Genomic DNA, 16345 nt, shown 5'->3' on the forward strand with positions numbered 1-16345 from the left:
TGCACATATGGTAGCAAGAACACAACTCCACTGTACTACTAAATGTGAGTCATGTAAAACTAATATGCTAGCAATAAATGTTAATTAAACATTCCATTAACAATTTGCTCGCCTTTATGAAACTTAGAATGGTTTGAAGGGGATTATTGTGTCCCTTAAAAGCATGTTACTAGTAAATTTAAACAGGTACTTTTTTCTCTCAATTTAATTCTGTTAGAGTATACAGAAACTAACAAAAGTATTCTATGGACCTCAACTGTCGGGGACCACGCAGCATGTGACCTCTTAGTTGAGAGACAGGGCTGGACAGGCCAGACCTGATAGTACTGATAATGCAACCTTGTGTGACCTTGTGCCTTAAGGCCTTGTAACCTTTCCCCTACTTGCACTAGCATTGCAGCTACAAGATAAGCCCACCCCTCCTTCCCCCTCCCGATACCCTGTCTCGATGATATATAAGTGTGTGGTTGAAAAATAAAGTCGCAGCTTGATCGGCACCTGTCTTGCTGCCATCTTTGTGTCTCCTGTCCCTTTCATTTCTCCTTCTAGGTGCTCGGCCCCAGTTGCTGTCCCGCGGGACGGGACAACTGGCGCCCAACGTGGGGCTCGAGTGCGGCCCTTGGGGTTCGAGTGCCTGTAAGATTGGAGGAACGCCGCCTTCCAGGAGGAAAACTTGGATCCAAGTGATTGTGCGACCGGCTCGGAACTGCCCACCCGAGATCATTAGCATTGGTCGACGCTGCGGAGTGAAGACGGCGCAAGGTAAGTGACAGCCATGGGACAGGCATTATCGTCACGGGAAATGTTCATTTCGGGTCTCAGGGAGGCCCTCAAGACACGAGGAGTTCGGGTTAAAAATAAGGATCTAAAGGCATTTTTTGAGTATGTAGAAAGATTGTGTCCCTGGTTCCCCAAGGAAGGAACAATTGACGAGATCAAGTGGGAAAGAGTTGGAAGTTGTTTAAAGGATTTTCATGAGATCTTTGGCCCTGCAAAAGTGCCTATTACGATTTTTTCATATTGGAACCTGATTAATGACATTCTAAAAACCCGTCACCTAGATAAGACTATTGATGCCCTAGTAAGGGATGGTGAGGAGACGTTACAGCAATCCTCCCGACCTGCATCTAAATGCCCATCTGTCATTCTAGATATACCCTCCACTGATGATGACCCCAACAATAAAATTAAAGAGTCCACTTTAGCCCCTACCAACGAAGCGAGCCGACTATATCCTGCCATCCGAGACAAATTAGATTCAGATGAGGAAGCTGCCCCAGAGGAAGAGGTCGTGCACTATCATAATTCCAATTGGCCCCAAAATGTTAAAAATCCCCCGCCATACAATACTCACCCGCACCTTCCCATTTGTGCCCCCGCTCTCTATGACTTTAACCCTCCTGTGCCTGACTTGTCGGCCTTGCGACAGTCACTTCAACAGAGACGAGAGCACATCCAGCTCCTTAAGGAAATAAAATCCCTTGACGAGGAGCTCCGCCACCTTGCCTTAGAGCAGCCCCTTCCAAAACCTAAACAAGGTAAAGTCAGGTCCAAAACCCAACCCCTTCTAGCTTTCCCTGTAACCAGGAGGCAAGCCGGAGGTCATTCTGAGCCTGCCGCTGATGGGGAAAATGAGGCTGAGGAGAATTCGCCCCACCACTCTGAGGAAGATAGTGAGGAACCTGGGTCGGAGGAGGAAGATCAGGTCCCCAATCAAGGACCTGGTAATGGACAGCCGCCACCCTATAAAAAACTTAGTCTCAGATTTATTGAAAAACTTAAAACTGCTTGCACCCAGTATGGTCCCACTGCCCCGTATACTCAGGCCTTATTGGAAAGCCAGAGTGCCCGGTGGCTTACACCTAATGATTGGGACTTCCTCGCCAGAGCTGCTCTCAGCGGAGGTGACTATGTCCTGTGGAGGGCTGATTATGTTCAAATTTGTAAAGAAATAGCCCAACAAAATTTTGCTAAAGCTTCATCTAAAAATTGGACCCTCAAAAAACTTTTGGGAGATGCCCCGTATAATTCCAACAATTCACAAGCCCAGTTCCCTGATGGACTTCTGGCGCAAATTAAAACTGCCGGACTAGGGGCTTGGAGAAAGCTCCCTCAAAGGGGAGCAGTCACTACCTCTTTGGCTAAGATTCAGCAGGGGCCCGACGAGCCTTATAGTGATTTTGTCTCGCGCCTTAATGTTGCAGCTGAGAGACTAGTTGGCCCAGGAGAAAATGGAAGTGCATTTGTTACGCACCTCGCCTTTGAAAATGCCAACCCAGCTTGTAAAGATATTCTTCGGCCTCATAAACATAAGGGTGATCTTTCAGACTATGTGAGGCTCTGCGCTGGTGTGGGATCGGCCCATGCCATGGGCTTGGCAATTGGGGCCGCACTCAAACTGACCCAAAATCCCTCCAAGGGGACCTCCACTTGCTACGCCTGTAAACAGCCTGGACATTTTGCCCGCGAATGTCCAACTGCCTTATCAAACAGGCCCATGGCCCAAGGCGCGGCTCCATCTCCTCCAGGTAGGCCGCTCCCCTCCACCCCATGCCCCCGATGTCATAGGGGTTATCACTGGGCAAATGAATGCAGGTCAAAGACTAATTCTTCAGGCCAACCCCTCCCTCCTAGTGTGCCGGGAAACTCCCAGAGGGGCCAGCCCCTGGCCCCAGTTTCTCAAAGGACAAACCCTGGGGCAGTACGGTTTGTCCCTTCCCAGCCTCAGGCTCAGCAAATACCTCAACAATTGCTGCTCTCCAATGAGCAACCCCCGGTAGCGCAGGACTGGACCTCTGTGCCGCCTCCGATACAATATTAGATTCCACCCAGGGCCCACAAATTATCCCTACAGGGGTGTGGGGCCCCTTGCCTTCGGGTACCTGTGCTTTTATTCTTGGCCGAGCATCAGCCACCCTTAAAGGCATTCAAGTTTTTCCCGGTATTATTGACGGTGACTTTACCGGGGAAATAAAAATCCTAGCAGCCGCTATCAATGGAGTAGCTGCCGTTCCACAGGGCACCCGTCTAGCACAAGTGGTTCTTCTGCCTTTAATTACTGGAAGTACATCCTCAATTTCTTCCAGGCCCCGAGGCATTACCCCTTTGGGCTCCTCGGATGCTTATTGGGTCCAGCCAATTACAAAAAATAGGCCTGTGTTAACCCTTACTATTGAAGGAAAGGATTTCAAGGGCATTTTGGATACAGGGGCAGATGCCACGGTCATATCTCAAGATCATTGGCCCGCCCATTGGCCACTGACCGCATCTCTCACCGATTTGCGAGGTATAGGCCAGTCCAATAACCCCCAAGTCAGCTCAAGGGTATTACGCTGGAAAGATAAGGAAGGCAATCAGGGCACTGTGACTCCTTTTGTATTACCAGGCCTTCCTGTTAACCTGTGGGGACGTGACATTCTCTCCCAAATGGAAGTTATCCTGTGCAGCCCTAATGCTGTGGTCACACAACAAATGCTGCACATGGATTATGTGCCTGGCACAGGACTTGGAAAAATGAGACAGGGCATAACTCAACCTATTACAGCCCCCTCTAAAACAGATAGACATGGGCTCGGATATTCGGATTTTTAGTAACGGCCACTGGCCTTCCTGTACCCCATGCAGATAAAATCACATGGAATACTCAAACTCCTGTTTGGGTGGATCAGTGGCCGCTTACTCAAGAAAAGCTAAATGCCGCTACAGCGCTTGTACAGGAGCAGCTCGCGGCTGGACACCTAGAGCCTTCCAATTCTCCCTGGAATACGCCCATTTTTGTCATAAAGAAAAAATCTGGTAAATGGCGCCTTTTACAGGATTTGCGCGCCGTTAATAAGGTCATGGCACCCATGGGTGCCCTCCAACCTGGCATCCCAACCCCTGTGGCCATCCCAAATGGTTATTACAAAATAATTATAGATCTCAAAGACTGTTTTTTCACTATTCCTCTACACCCTGATGATCGTCCTTATTTTGCCTTTAGCCTCCCCCGTGTTAATTTCCAGGGACCGATGCAAAGATTTCATTGGAAAGTCTTGCCCCAGGGAATGGCCAATAGCCCCACCCTTTGTCAAAAGTTTGTAGCACAGGCAGTGGACCCGGTTCGTTTACACTGGCCGCACATTTATATTCTACATTATATGGATGACATTTTACTGGCGGCTCAAAACAAGTCAGACCTACAAGATTGCTTTACAGTGTTAGGGTCTAAAAAAAAAAAAAGCCCACCGCCCGAGGAACGACTCCAAGAGACTTTTTCTCTCATGCAACCAGCAAAGGGTTAAATTTATTGATCCAACATGTTGGGGCCCTCTGACAAGGACAGAGGAGCAGTGAGGAACTACAGCATAGGGTTTATAAAGGCAAAAACCGCAAAATCGGGAGGAGGGAGAGAATACACGGTTGCTAAGCAGTTGCTAAAATCTTACAATCAGCAATTATGATTTTAAGACATAGACAAATCACATCTTCATTAGCAGCCCAGGTAACCCAGGTGCAACCTTTCTACTTTTAAGCTTGAGCAATCATGCTAGGGGGTTTTTGTGCATTGCCAAGGGTGATGTAGTGCACTGCTATTGTCCGACTATTTGAGATCATAGTTTCAGACCAGAGTCTCACGGGGGGGGGGGGGTGCTTTCCCAGAATGCAGTCTCAAGTGCTCCAAAATGGAGTCCCTACTGTCAAGGTGCTGCTTTACTCTGTCTTATTTTCACAGCTGTACCAGGAAGGTTTAAACCTGTGAGCTTAAGCTTAACTTTTGACACCCGCACATATACAATTTTAACTCTTCATTCCCCACTCCTTGTTGTGAGGATCTCTAATCTTAGAGATTATTCGTTTTTGTCTCTTTTAATGTGACATATTGTTGTCTTACAACCATGAGTTTAACATTTTTAACTTGTTCCCACATGAAGGTGATGAGTCTATTTAACACACAAGGTCCTATGGTTACAATTAGGAGTAGAACAATTAAGGGTCCTGTTAGGGCTGACAGTAGAGTAGTAAGCCATGGGGACCGGCAGAACCATGACTCAAACCATCCCTGTTGAGTTTTCCTTTTCCGTTGCCATTTTTCCAGTTGTTTTTTTGAGTTTGGCCATGGAGTTTCTAACCACCCTGGTTCAGTCAGCATAAAAACAACATTTTTTCTTTAGGGCCACGCATAACCCACCCCCATGAAAATGAGATTTAACCCCCGCCTGTTCTGTAATACTGAAATGCAGATACTAGACTGCATCTGGGAGATTGTGGAAGATTTGTCAGGCAGAAGGGGCGGGCATCTCCACCTGGCAGGTTATCAGGTAGAAGGGGGCAGGGCAGGATGTAAAGGCCAGGCTGCCCGTGAAACATTGTCAGGATGACTGAGATGCAGATGCATATGCTGGACACATTAGGCCTTTATGTCACACACACATAAGCTCATAACTGACTTTCTGCCTAATATTTTCCCCTCAAGAGGTAATACCCAAAATTCTTCTTTGGGATTATGGATGGAGTTCCGTTTTCTGTAACTTCTTCGAAGCTGGCATGTGGGCGTCGAGGGGGATTTGGGTATTTCCTCTTGCTACCTGTCTTATGGTGTGCAACAGTGGCCTTGGAAAGACTGTGTTGCTCGGTCCAGAGGGCTGCTCAGGTCGTCCAGTGGAATGGGCTGGAAGCCTTGCCTGATGACCATTTGGAGTTTAACAGCTTTTAGTCTGTTAGAGACAAAACGAACAAGGGCATTAAAAACACATGGTGCAAAGAGAAGCATCAAGATTGCAGAAGTTAGTGGGCCAAGGAGAGGAAATAGCCAGGATTTCCATGACCAGATGTCAGGCCAGAAATCCCAGCCCTGCTTGGCCTGGTCCTGGAGCTGTTTGGCTTTTTCCAGGAAAAGTACAAATCTGGGTTTGTGCCTGTCTAGTCTGATTGACCCAGAGACAATTTTTTTTTTTTTTTTTATATTTAGTAGCCAGTTTTGCTAGGAAGTTAAGCCAATGTACAAGACTAGAGTCTCAGGCTGGGAAAAGGACAGACTAATGAATTATTTACATTTAACCATTTATATTATGGATTATTGTGCACCCCCCCTCAAGAGATAGCCCCTTTAAGTCCTCAGTGAGGACCTGTCCAAATCGGTGTAGGGCTATCTGAGTTAGCTGTTACTGAAAGCCCTGTTTTTAGGAACTGGCAGGGAGGGCTTTCTAAGCTTAATGTTACTGGATAGACTTTTAAGGCCTGGCTGGGTGTGTGAGGCCCAGACCTATCCATGGGGTGCTGGAAGAGAATTGAAAGAGATGCAAATCTCCTTTAAGGGAGGCACCCTGTTGACTTGCATTACATGGCTGGACTAGGAGGAGAGCTGAATAGGAGGCTGATAGAAATAGGCAACTTGCGTTTCACTGACCCTAGGCCATCCCCTCAGTAGCAGTGGCTGGAGCTGGAAGCTGGGCAGAGGCTGGGCAGAGCCAAAGGCTTTTTAGCTCGGGGCCACAGGGTCTGTAGTTCTGAACCAGGAGTCCTTCGACACCCAGGGCAGTTCCGTGTCCAGTGGCCGTGCTCTTGGCAGGGCTGACAGAAGGCATTTGCTGTCATGACAGCAGAAAAACCTCCCAACAACAATCCCTTCGATATCGATGTAGGCCTTGCTCCTTTCTGTACAAATAATGTAACAGTAAACTACCCTCTTTATGCCCCTAATTCCACCGTTTTTGTATGTAGGGATAATTTAGCTTATACCATTTTACCAACAAATTGGACCGGTAATTGCATGCATGCTATACTTTTTCCTGATATAGAGATTATCAATGGAGATACCCCTGTTCCTATCCCCTCCCTTGATTATATTGCAGGGAGACAAAAACGAGCTATTCAATTTATTCCTTTATTAGCCACATTGGGAATTTCCTCAGCTATGGTTACAGGATCCACAGGACTAGGAATCGCGGTCCACAAATATAGAGAATTGTCCCAACAACTTATTAATGATGTGCAGACCCTATCCACCACCATTCAGGACCTTCAAGATCAAATTGATTCCCTAGCGGAAGTGGTTCTACAAAATCGTAGAGGCTTAGACTTGCTTACTGCTGAACGGGGAGGTATTTGCTTGGCTTTACAGGAAAAATGCTGTTTTTATGCTAACAAGTCCGGCATTGTTCGTGATAAAATCAAGACACTTCAAGAAGATCTGGAGCGTCGTCGACGTGCCATGGCTGAAAATCCCTTTTGGACTGGATGGAATGGACTGCTTCCCTATTTGCTACCGCTTTTAGGCCCCATTGTTGGGTTGCTTGTTGTGCTATCTATAGGTCCTTGTCTCCTCAATAGGCTGATGACCTTTATCAGACAACAAGTAGATAATTTAGCAGCCAGACCAATTCAAATACATTACCAAAGTCTGGCCATGGAAGATCCCATGGAAAACGTTATCTCTCTCTCTGGCCGGTGAAGTCTGGCCAGTGAGGTCACGGTCCCTCCAACAACTGACTCTCCCCTTCGGTCTGCCGCTGCCCCAGTCGGGAGCCCAGGAAGGGCCCCAGGCCTATCAATAAAATGAGCAGTAAGCCAATGACGGGCACCTTCCCGGAACCTCATCCACCTAAGACAGGAGTCCTTGGGGACTGGCAAGGATATCCAATGATGGGTAAGAGGTGATGGAGCCCCGGGTCGATTCCTAAGACAGGCACTGCTCGCTCATCATGCTTGGCCTAACCGGTAGCCATTTCTGCTTAATTGATAAGAAAGGGGGATATGTCGGGGACCACGCAGCATGTGACCTCTTAGTTGAGAGACAGGGCTGGACAGGCCAGACCTGATAGTACTGATAATGCAACCTTGTGTGACCTTGTGCCTTAAGGCCTTGTAACCTTTCCCCTACTTGCACTAGCATTGCAGCTACAAGATAAGCCCACCCCTCCTTCCCCCTCCCGATACCCTGTCTCGATGATATATAAGTGTGTGGTTGAAAAATAAAGTCGCAGCTTGATCGGCACCTGTCTTGCTGCCATCTTTGTGTCTCCTGTCCCTTTCATTTCTCCTTCTAGGTGCTCGGCCCCAGTTGCTGTCCCGCGGGACGGGACACTCAACACATGGCTATTCCACTTCACGAACAGGCTTTGCAAAGTATTTTGAAGGGCCTACATGCAGCAATTCACAATCTCTATGCTTACTTCCAGAACACTTTGGGTCTCTGTCCTTTAACAAAACTTCTGGATGAATTCCTTCCTCTCATGTAGGTACACACACACACACAGTACACACTTGCACACTCATAAACACAGCTCCAAAGCTGCTCTGATGCAAATTACACTCACTCTGGTACATGTTTTTAGACATGGTTTTGGTAATATCAGGGATATAGCTTATGATACTGGAGCTGTCTGGATACCTAACAGCTCCTCAGCATTCTATAAAGACTTTGTATAAACAAGTCTGTGGGCTCGGAGGCTAATGTGTCACACCTGTCTGGCTCGTTGTTCTCTCCAGTGCCTCGTACTATATGTGATACACAGTAAGTGTTCAGTTAAAATTTGTTCACTGGGAAAAGGGAGCATATTAAAGAAATAAGAGTGTACCTGCTCTCTAGTACTGTTAATAGTTCTTAAAGATATTTTGGGGGAAAAAAGTTATGGCCGTTAGACACAAACATGCGAACTGTGCTGCTCTATCCTTATAGTAGTTAGAGAGTATCCATAGGAAGGGAGATCTAAAGAGCATTTACTACATGGCAACAGAATCCTGTTACACACATGGTAACTACATGGTAACTACATGACAACAGAATCCTGTTATACACAAGGTAGCTACGTGGTAAGTACATGGCAACCGAATCCTGTTACACACATGGTAATAAACAGCAACCGAATCCTGTTACACACATGGTAACTATTTAAACTGGAGTACATATCATTCTCTTTGCTTTCCCACCAGAGATCCCCAGATTCAGATTCTGAGGTGTCTCAAAGATCTTGAGCCTGTCTTCATTCTTTTTCAGTTTAAAGTTTTATTTCCAGCTCTTACATGAATAAAAAATTAAGCCCATTTTGTACATGCTGCCAACAATATTTCCTATGTGACACAGAAAGTAAGTATTATGAATTTATTTATGTAGATAATGAAATTGAGGCTGACTTGTCTTACACATGTACAATTGGTATGCAGCAAATCTCAGCTGGTAGAACTTAGGAGAAAATAAGTCCCTTATACTTGAAAGACACAAAAAAACCTTCAAAGCTCATCTAATAACTGTAAGATAAGGAATTTATTAATCTTAAATATGATCTATTTATGAAACAAAATTCTGAGTTCCACATCTTTCCTGCTCTCTATTCACCCACTTTTAAAATGTAAATTTGCAGAACAGAAATTTCTGACCTATCTAGTAGTTTAAGAATAGTTATGTGATGTAAAGGCCCAAGTTTTCTATCAATAATTCTGGGCTCTTTCCTTGAACCACTTAGCCATCTTCAAACTAGCTATAAACTTTTGTGCTGCTGAGAACTTTCTTACAAAAGCCTTTCTTGTGTTTTAAAGTCCTCTTATTAATTATAATTACCTAGTTTGAGTATCATTTCTTTGGAAAAACTTTTGCAGATTTCTCCCAGTTTATATACTTCTTAACAGAAGCTATCACTATAAGTTTCTTTCACATTAATCATGGAGGTATCACCCTTGGACTCCTTAGATATCTAATTCAACTGATTATTATTTCACAGCATCAATACTAACAATATTTAGAATATAGAAAATATCTAATAAATCATTATTATATAACAGAATCCAGTTACACACATGATAACTGACTTAAACTGGAATAAAAATGAATAGAGGTCCAGGCCAGCTCTCTGCTGTGGCCAGGGAGTGCAGTGGAGGATGGCCCAAGTCCTTGGGCCCTGCACCCCATGGGAGACCAGGATAGGTACCTGGCTCCTGCCATCAGATCAGCCCGGTGCGCCGGCCGCAGCGTGCTGGCCGTGGCGGCCATTGGAGGGTGAACTGACGGCAAAGGAAGACCTTTCTCTCTGTCTCTCTCTCTCACTGTCCACTCTGCCTGTCCAAAAATTAATTAATTAATTAATTAAAAAATAAAAAAATAAAAACATGAATAGAGGGCCACATAATGACAGAAAATGTTGGCCCCAGTTGTTAGAAATACACTTTTCCATAGCTTAACCTCTCAAATAAGAATGAGCTTGAAGATTGGTGCCATTTGTTAAAATCCATGAGGAGATGAAGAAATGGAAGGCTGCTCTGTATTAAGCCGAGTAGAGCAAGGAAGAAGATTTCTAAAGAAACTGGGAAACCTTCCAGGCCTTGTGACACAGTGGGTAAGGCCATTGTCTGCAGTGCCAGCAGCCCATATGGGTGCTGGTTCATGTCTGACTGCTCCCCTTCCAATCCATCTCCCTGCTAATGTGCCTGGGAAAGCAGTGGAGGATAACCAAGGTACTTTGGCCCCTGCATCCACATGGGAGAACCACAGGAAGCTCCTGGCTCTTGGCTTTGAGCTGACCAAGCTCTAGCAGTTGTGGCCATTTGATGAATGAACCAGTGGATGAAAGATCTCTCTCTCTCTCTCTCTCTCTCTCTCTCTCTCTTGCCTTCTCTCTCTCTTGCCTTCTGCCTCTCTCTCTGTTCCTCTGTCATTCAAAGACAAAAAAAAAAAAAAATAAAGAAACTGCTTCATAGCCATTATGTAGGAAAGTGCTTTATTGATTTGGGGGTTGGGGTTGGACAGAGCTCCTCTAACAACAAACCACATAATTTTGAGAAATGCAAGCAAATTTTTTAGTGCCCTTAACACATGTGTCTTTACCACACAGGATGTTTTAAGGAGGAGTTAGAAAGAGCCCAGCAGTTCTCTTTGGGGTAAAGGCATCAGCTGGTAGTTCTCAACAACTTACCCTGGGATGGGTAGAATTTTCCAGCTGCAGCAAATGAGATCTGGGAAAAACGTTATAAGGACAAATAATACAATATTTCCTAAAAACATGATTTTCACATCATCCAGTTATCCGTAACCAGATGACAGGATACATATGCCATTGTCTGCACGTATGCAACTTGGTCATATCTGTTTGCATTGTCATTTTAACAGTTATGTTTGTACTATAAGTGTCACATGCAATTGTTATTTAAAATGTCTTCAAAAAGTAGCTCATCAGGGTAAGCATCAGGCCCAGTGGTTAAGAAGCCTGTTGAGATGGCTGCTTTCAAATCAAAGTGCCTGAGTTTGAGTCCCAAATTCACTCCCAATTCCAGTTTTCTGTTAATGTACATTCTCTGGGAGCCAGCATATGATGACTCAAATGGTTGGATCCCTGATAAAATTGTGGGAAACTGTAGAAATGCTGCATAAGTGCCTCTCAGCGGGCCACACCCCCCTGAAATTAGAGGCAAGGCTGCAGTTTCTGCTCAAAACAGGCCAGGGGTGGGCACACCCACCTCAGAGGAATGTGGTAGTGGGAGCAGCAGGGGGCTAATGGACATTAATTGGTACCTGGAGTGTTTTTGGGAATTTGTAAATTTGGAGGAGCACCTAAATGGGCCTGTCTCTGAAGATTTACAACACAGTTCTAATCCCTGTCTTAGACCACTAGACCAAATTCCTTTTCTCAAATCCTTAAATTGATGTATAACCTTGCCTATGTGCCTGCTAACTTGTAGACTTGCTGGTACCCTCTAAATAAAAGTGAGAGTACATAGCAATCCAGAGGCTCACTCTTAGAATGGACGCTCCCGTGTCCTGTCTCCCTTTGGAAAACCCTACAGGAAACCAGATTCATGTCCCAGCACCTGACTCCTCAGCTATTGCAAGCATTTGGAAAGAAAACCAGAAGATGCAGGGACTGTCTCTCTCTCTCCCTCTTTCTTTCTTTCTCTCCCCCTCTCTCTCCCCTTCCTCTTAAATAAATACAGTATAATTCTGTATCAAACTGAAAATTTATAATGTGCTTAGAAAGGCACAGAAACTGCACAGCGGTACATACATATATTTAGTAGTCAGAAACAAATATGCAGCCTAAAAGGAATGAATGAAATTATTTCTATTTTCAAAAAGCACTAATTGAGTAGATTTTGGGAGTTAAGGAATACAGAACCCACAGTGAGATAAAGAAATGTTATATTTTACATCTATTAACTATTAAATGCCAAACCAGAAAGTACTAGTGACACATTTTGCAGACCATATATCAGCAGTTTGTGAGAGAAGTCCCCAAAACCATATTGGAACACTATGTAAAGAAATGCTATCTCATGAAGGTTCTTGATGACACAGAAGACATTTTGTGACACAACACAGATAGCTATCGCTAACTATGGAATTTAAAAGGGATACAGAAAGCTTGCACTCCAAATGTGAAATTGTAGAGAAATATATTAAGCAACTTGTCTCACCAATTACAAAATGTACAGAAATATGGTAAGTAAATAATTATTCAAAAATTATTTAAAAATTATTTGAATAAGCATAAGATGAAAACTCTGAGATAAAGTACATCATCACAGTTTTATGGGCAGAATATTTTTATTTTTTCTTTCCTTCTGAGTCACAATTATGTCTGACATTAAACATCCCTTAGATTTCATTTTATATTAATGTTTACTGGATCCTGAAGTATCTGGAGAATTTTTGTGTGGGAGTATAGACATGTACTTCAGAAATTTGTTATCTAATCATCCTTTGAAGAATAAGTAGGACAAATAAATTAGAAAAGACAAAAATACATCAAAAGTAGATGTCTCATGTGACCTAAAGCCAGACAACAATCATTAATGGTTAAGCAGTACAATTTGCTCCCCAAAGCACTCTCAAGTTGGATTCCATCTTGGAGATGATTACACTTGACTGCAAAACAGCCTAGTAGAGAGTCCGTCCTCTTCAGCAGAGCTTTGGAGGAGACACATTAGGCAAAGTGGGGGAGAGGTAAACACAGACCCAGCCCTGTTGCCCTTTGGAGTGGCAGAATTGCAGCCTTATTGAGTCTCTTCACATTCTGATGGCATGTGTCCCTATTCTGTCCTACCACAACAGGGATACATGGGATTTATCTGAGGGTAGACTTCATCTGATGTTTGCAATGGTAAACAGCTAGATGAACCATTCAATTTAAAGTGATGGAATATGTCTGTTACAGGGGTTTTAGATCCCTCCCAAAACCTCACGCAGCATTTTACTGTGCCATAAAATTAACTTTGACTTTCATGACTCCACATTTTTCACTTCCTCCTTGGTTGCCACACCCTCCGGGAATCAGTCTAGCTCTAAATGACTTAGGTAATGAAGGTTCCATTTCTTCCCCTGGGAAACTGATGTACAATTTAATAGACTGTTAGGAAATTGTTTCTGATATTCAACCTACATTTTCTTTTCCTTAATTGCATCCCATTACTACATTCTAAACAATTTTTTTTCTCCTCTGTATCCTACAGAGTCTTGTCTAGGGCCATTTCAATTTGACCAAGCTTTATAAATTGAATTGTTTTTGTTCTTTGTTTCTACTGGAAGTCAAACTTTCCTGTTTCTAGTTTACTGACTTGATAATCTGAAAACTCCCTTGCTGCTGGATATTGCTAAGATAGTCAAGATATTACCAGTCACCAAAGATGATCTGATTAGGCAAGTATAAGGAATAGTACTGCCTTCTAATTTCAAATTCAAAAATTCAATTAACATGTTGGCTGAGAACTGCCACTCCAATTTATTTTAAAAAAGATGACCTAATATGAAGATTATCTTTTCTACATACAAATAGGTATAAAATTCATATTCTTCCCTTAAATTATATCTTGACTTATCTTACATATTTCTGTGCTTATTGTTATTGTTTTGTGTCCCTGCATGCCTTTTAATAGATCACAGATTTTTAACCAACTTTCAGTAGATAACTTAACCCGATTTTATTGGGTAAACAGTGTGTAAAGAACAAAAATATACTCTATAATGAATATCACTAATCTCAAATCTTACTGTTAAATGCCTTTTTGTAATAAGTATATAAAACATTTATAAACAATTTTTTAAATATTTATTTATTTATTTGAAAGGCAGAGTTACAGAGAAGCAGAGGCAGAGAGCTCCCCAAATGGCCTCAAGGGCTTGAGCTGAGCCGATCCAAAGCCAGGAAGAACTTCTTCCAGGTCTCCCATGCAGGTGCGGGGGTTCAAGAACTTGGGCCATTCTCAATTGCTTTCTCAGGCCATATCAGAGAGCTGGATTGGAAGTGGATTCGAACCGACACCCATATGGGATGTCAGCACTGCAGGCAGCAGCTGTAACTGTTACACCACAGTGCCAGCCCCTACACAAATATTTTGAAAGATTTATTCGTTTACTTGAAAGGCAGAGAGACAGAAGGAGAGACAGAGAGCAAGAGACAGAGATTTTTGATCCGCTGTTTCACTCCCCAAATATTCGCAATGGCGAAGGTTGGTCAGGAGTTTTTTTTCAGGTCTCCTACATGGGTGCAGGTGTCAAAGCACTTGGGCTATTCTCCACTACTTTCTCATGCCATTAGCAAGGAGCTGGATTGGAAGTGGAGCAGTGGGGAATTGGACGGCACCCATATATGGGATGCCAGTGCCGCAGGCAGGTGGCAGCTTTACCCACCATGGCACAGCACCAATCCCTATAAACAATTTTTAATATCCACAAACACTTCATATACATTAGATTAATAAGGTGGGAAACTCTGGCTTTACCTTTATAAATGACTTCTATGGTTGCTTTGCACCCCAGGAGTCAGTAAGTGCCCATGCTGTACTGCATACACACGTACACATACACATGCAAACACACACACACATGCATCCACACTCTGGACAGCAAAGAAAATGTTCTTTGCATTATATCTTGCCTTCTTGAGATATATTAAATATCATTTATGAGAGCCTACATTTGAATTGTATATATAGTATTCTTAAATTTTGCCATCTTCTAACATTGAACTAGAAAAAAAATACAGTGAAAGAGTCTTATCCACTACAGAAAAAAAAAAATGACCCCAGGGGAAGGAAGGTTCATTTATGTGTTGTTGATGGAAGCACAGATTCTCCTAAATCTTAAAATGGCACAGTTGAAAAATTTTCCACCTACTAAATAATAATGTAAAATGTCAAAGATAAATATGTGTTATAACTGACGGGTGATAATCCAACGAAAGTCTAAGAAAATGCCACTTAATGAGTATTTTTTTATGAAGCCATAACTTTACTTGAAATCTTGGCTGCTGCCCTCCTGGAGCAATGATTTCCATCACTTTCTCTCCAGTCACTCCATCTGTCCTACTCCCACAGCAGCAGGAAAGAACACTAGGGTCAAGACTGCATGGGCCACATTCCCTAGGGTAGTCTGAGTGTTAAAGAAACATCTTGCAGTCTGATGAAGTACCAGGATCCTTTACACAAGAATTTTCCTCCTGCTTTTATATGTTCCACTACATTTGGACAGTAGGTAGGGTAAATATATCAAAGCAGAGTCTTTCAGTTCGTAAGAGTGTCTGCATTCCTCTTTCTTAATGTTTCTGTAGGTGTTGTTACCATAAAGCTTGATTATGGCTGGCTTCCTTGTTGCTGTTTGGAGATAATATAAAAACTTTGTAAAAACAAAAACCACCAAGTTATTACATTTTTAACTTCTGACATTTTAAGTTATATGGGTACATTGTAAATTTTGATCTTGATAATGAGAACTGACAAGTACAATGTGTAATGAAAGCACCTAACCTATACAAATTAACTGTGTGTTAGAGAAAAAACTAAATGAGAAAAGGAAGAAAAGTGTGTTGCTGACCTGCTGCTCTCCACAGGGAACAGAATATGAAGATCTAGATATGCCTTTGCTTGAGTTTTGTCTCATTGACCTACTACTCGTAACCTGAGCACCTTTCTCACCTTTCTGTGCCAAGTGTTGTAACAAAATGCTTCACACCTCTTGACCCTACTGGTCCAATCAGCTGTGGCTTCATTTGCAGCAAAATTCTTGAAAAGTGGCTTATAATTACCACTTCCAATATATTTCCTCACATTTGGTCTTCTAATATTTTACTTGGAAATAACTTCTTGTTTACTTACAGAAAAGGTATGAGAATAGTACAGAGAGATTCTAAAGATTTTTTCATCTAGATTCCCTGTCATTTTACTATCAGTTGCTTTATGGTTTCTCATGCTATTTCATATATTAAATGCATTTTCATAACAATTTGAGATGTCCATTAACATCTAAATATTTCAATGAGTGTAAGTATTTGCTAAAAGCAAAGTTAGCCTCTTACATAAGCAAAATACAATTATTAAAATCAGGAAATCAATATTGATACATTGTTACATAGTTGACATTCTAATTTTATCATTTCTTTCAAAA

The 16345-nt window shown here is 42.9% G+C and overlaps 1 protein-coding gene and 1 long non-coding RNA gene across 6 annotated transcripts in view; both read left to right on the top strand.

Annotated features, from left to right (window-relative positions):
• Positions 1 to 775: 775 nt before the first annotated feature.
• On the top strand, positions 776 to 3591 carry LOC108176921 (endogenous retrovirus group K member 9 Pol protein). The gene is made up of 2 exons (XM_070074932.1): positions 776 to 2528; positions 2768 to 3591. Exons 1-2 carry the CDS (start codon positions 776 to 778, stop codon positions 3589 to 3591), a joined length of 2577 nt encoding a protein of 858 aa, XP_069931033.1.
• An 8693-nt stretch (positions 3592 to 12284) lies between these two features.
• LOC103349784 (uncharacterized) overlaps positions 12285 to 16345 on the top strand; it is a 56085-nt gene continuing 52024 nt past the window's right edge. For all 5 annotated transcript variants that reach the window (XR_517920.3, XR_007922937.2, XR_007922939.2 and 2 more), the window contains exon 1: positions 12285 to 12406. This is a non-coding gene — a long non-coding RNA (uncharacterized lncRNA). The remainder of the gene's footprint in view (positions 12407 to 16345) is intronic.

The sequence above is a fragment of the Oryctolagus cuniculus genome, chromosome 5, assembly GCF_964237555.1.
Source record: "Oryctolagus cuniculus chromosome 5, mOryCun1.1, whole genome shotgun sequence".
Taxonomy (NCBI): domain Eukaryota; kingdom Metazoa; phylum Chordata; class Mammalia; order Lagomorpha; family Leporidae; genus Oryctolagus; species Oryctolagus cuniculus.

Excerpts from the sequence above, each read along its gene's own strand:
- LOC108176921 (XM_070074932.1), top strand. The coding sequence starts at position 776 with ATGGGACAGGCATTATCGTCACGGGAAATGTTCATTTCGGGTCTCAGG. Across the intron at positions 2,529-2,767 it reads CGCGGCTCCATCTCCTCCAG|CAACCCCCGGTAGCGCAGGA; the intron begins GTAGGCCGCTCC and ends CTCTCCAATGAG.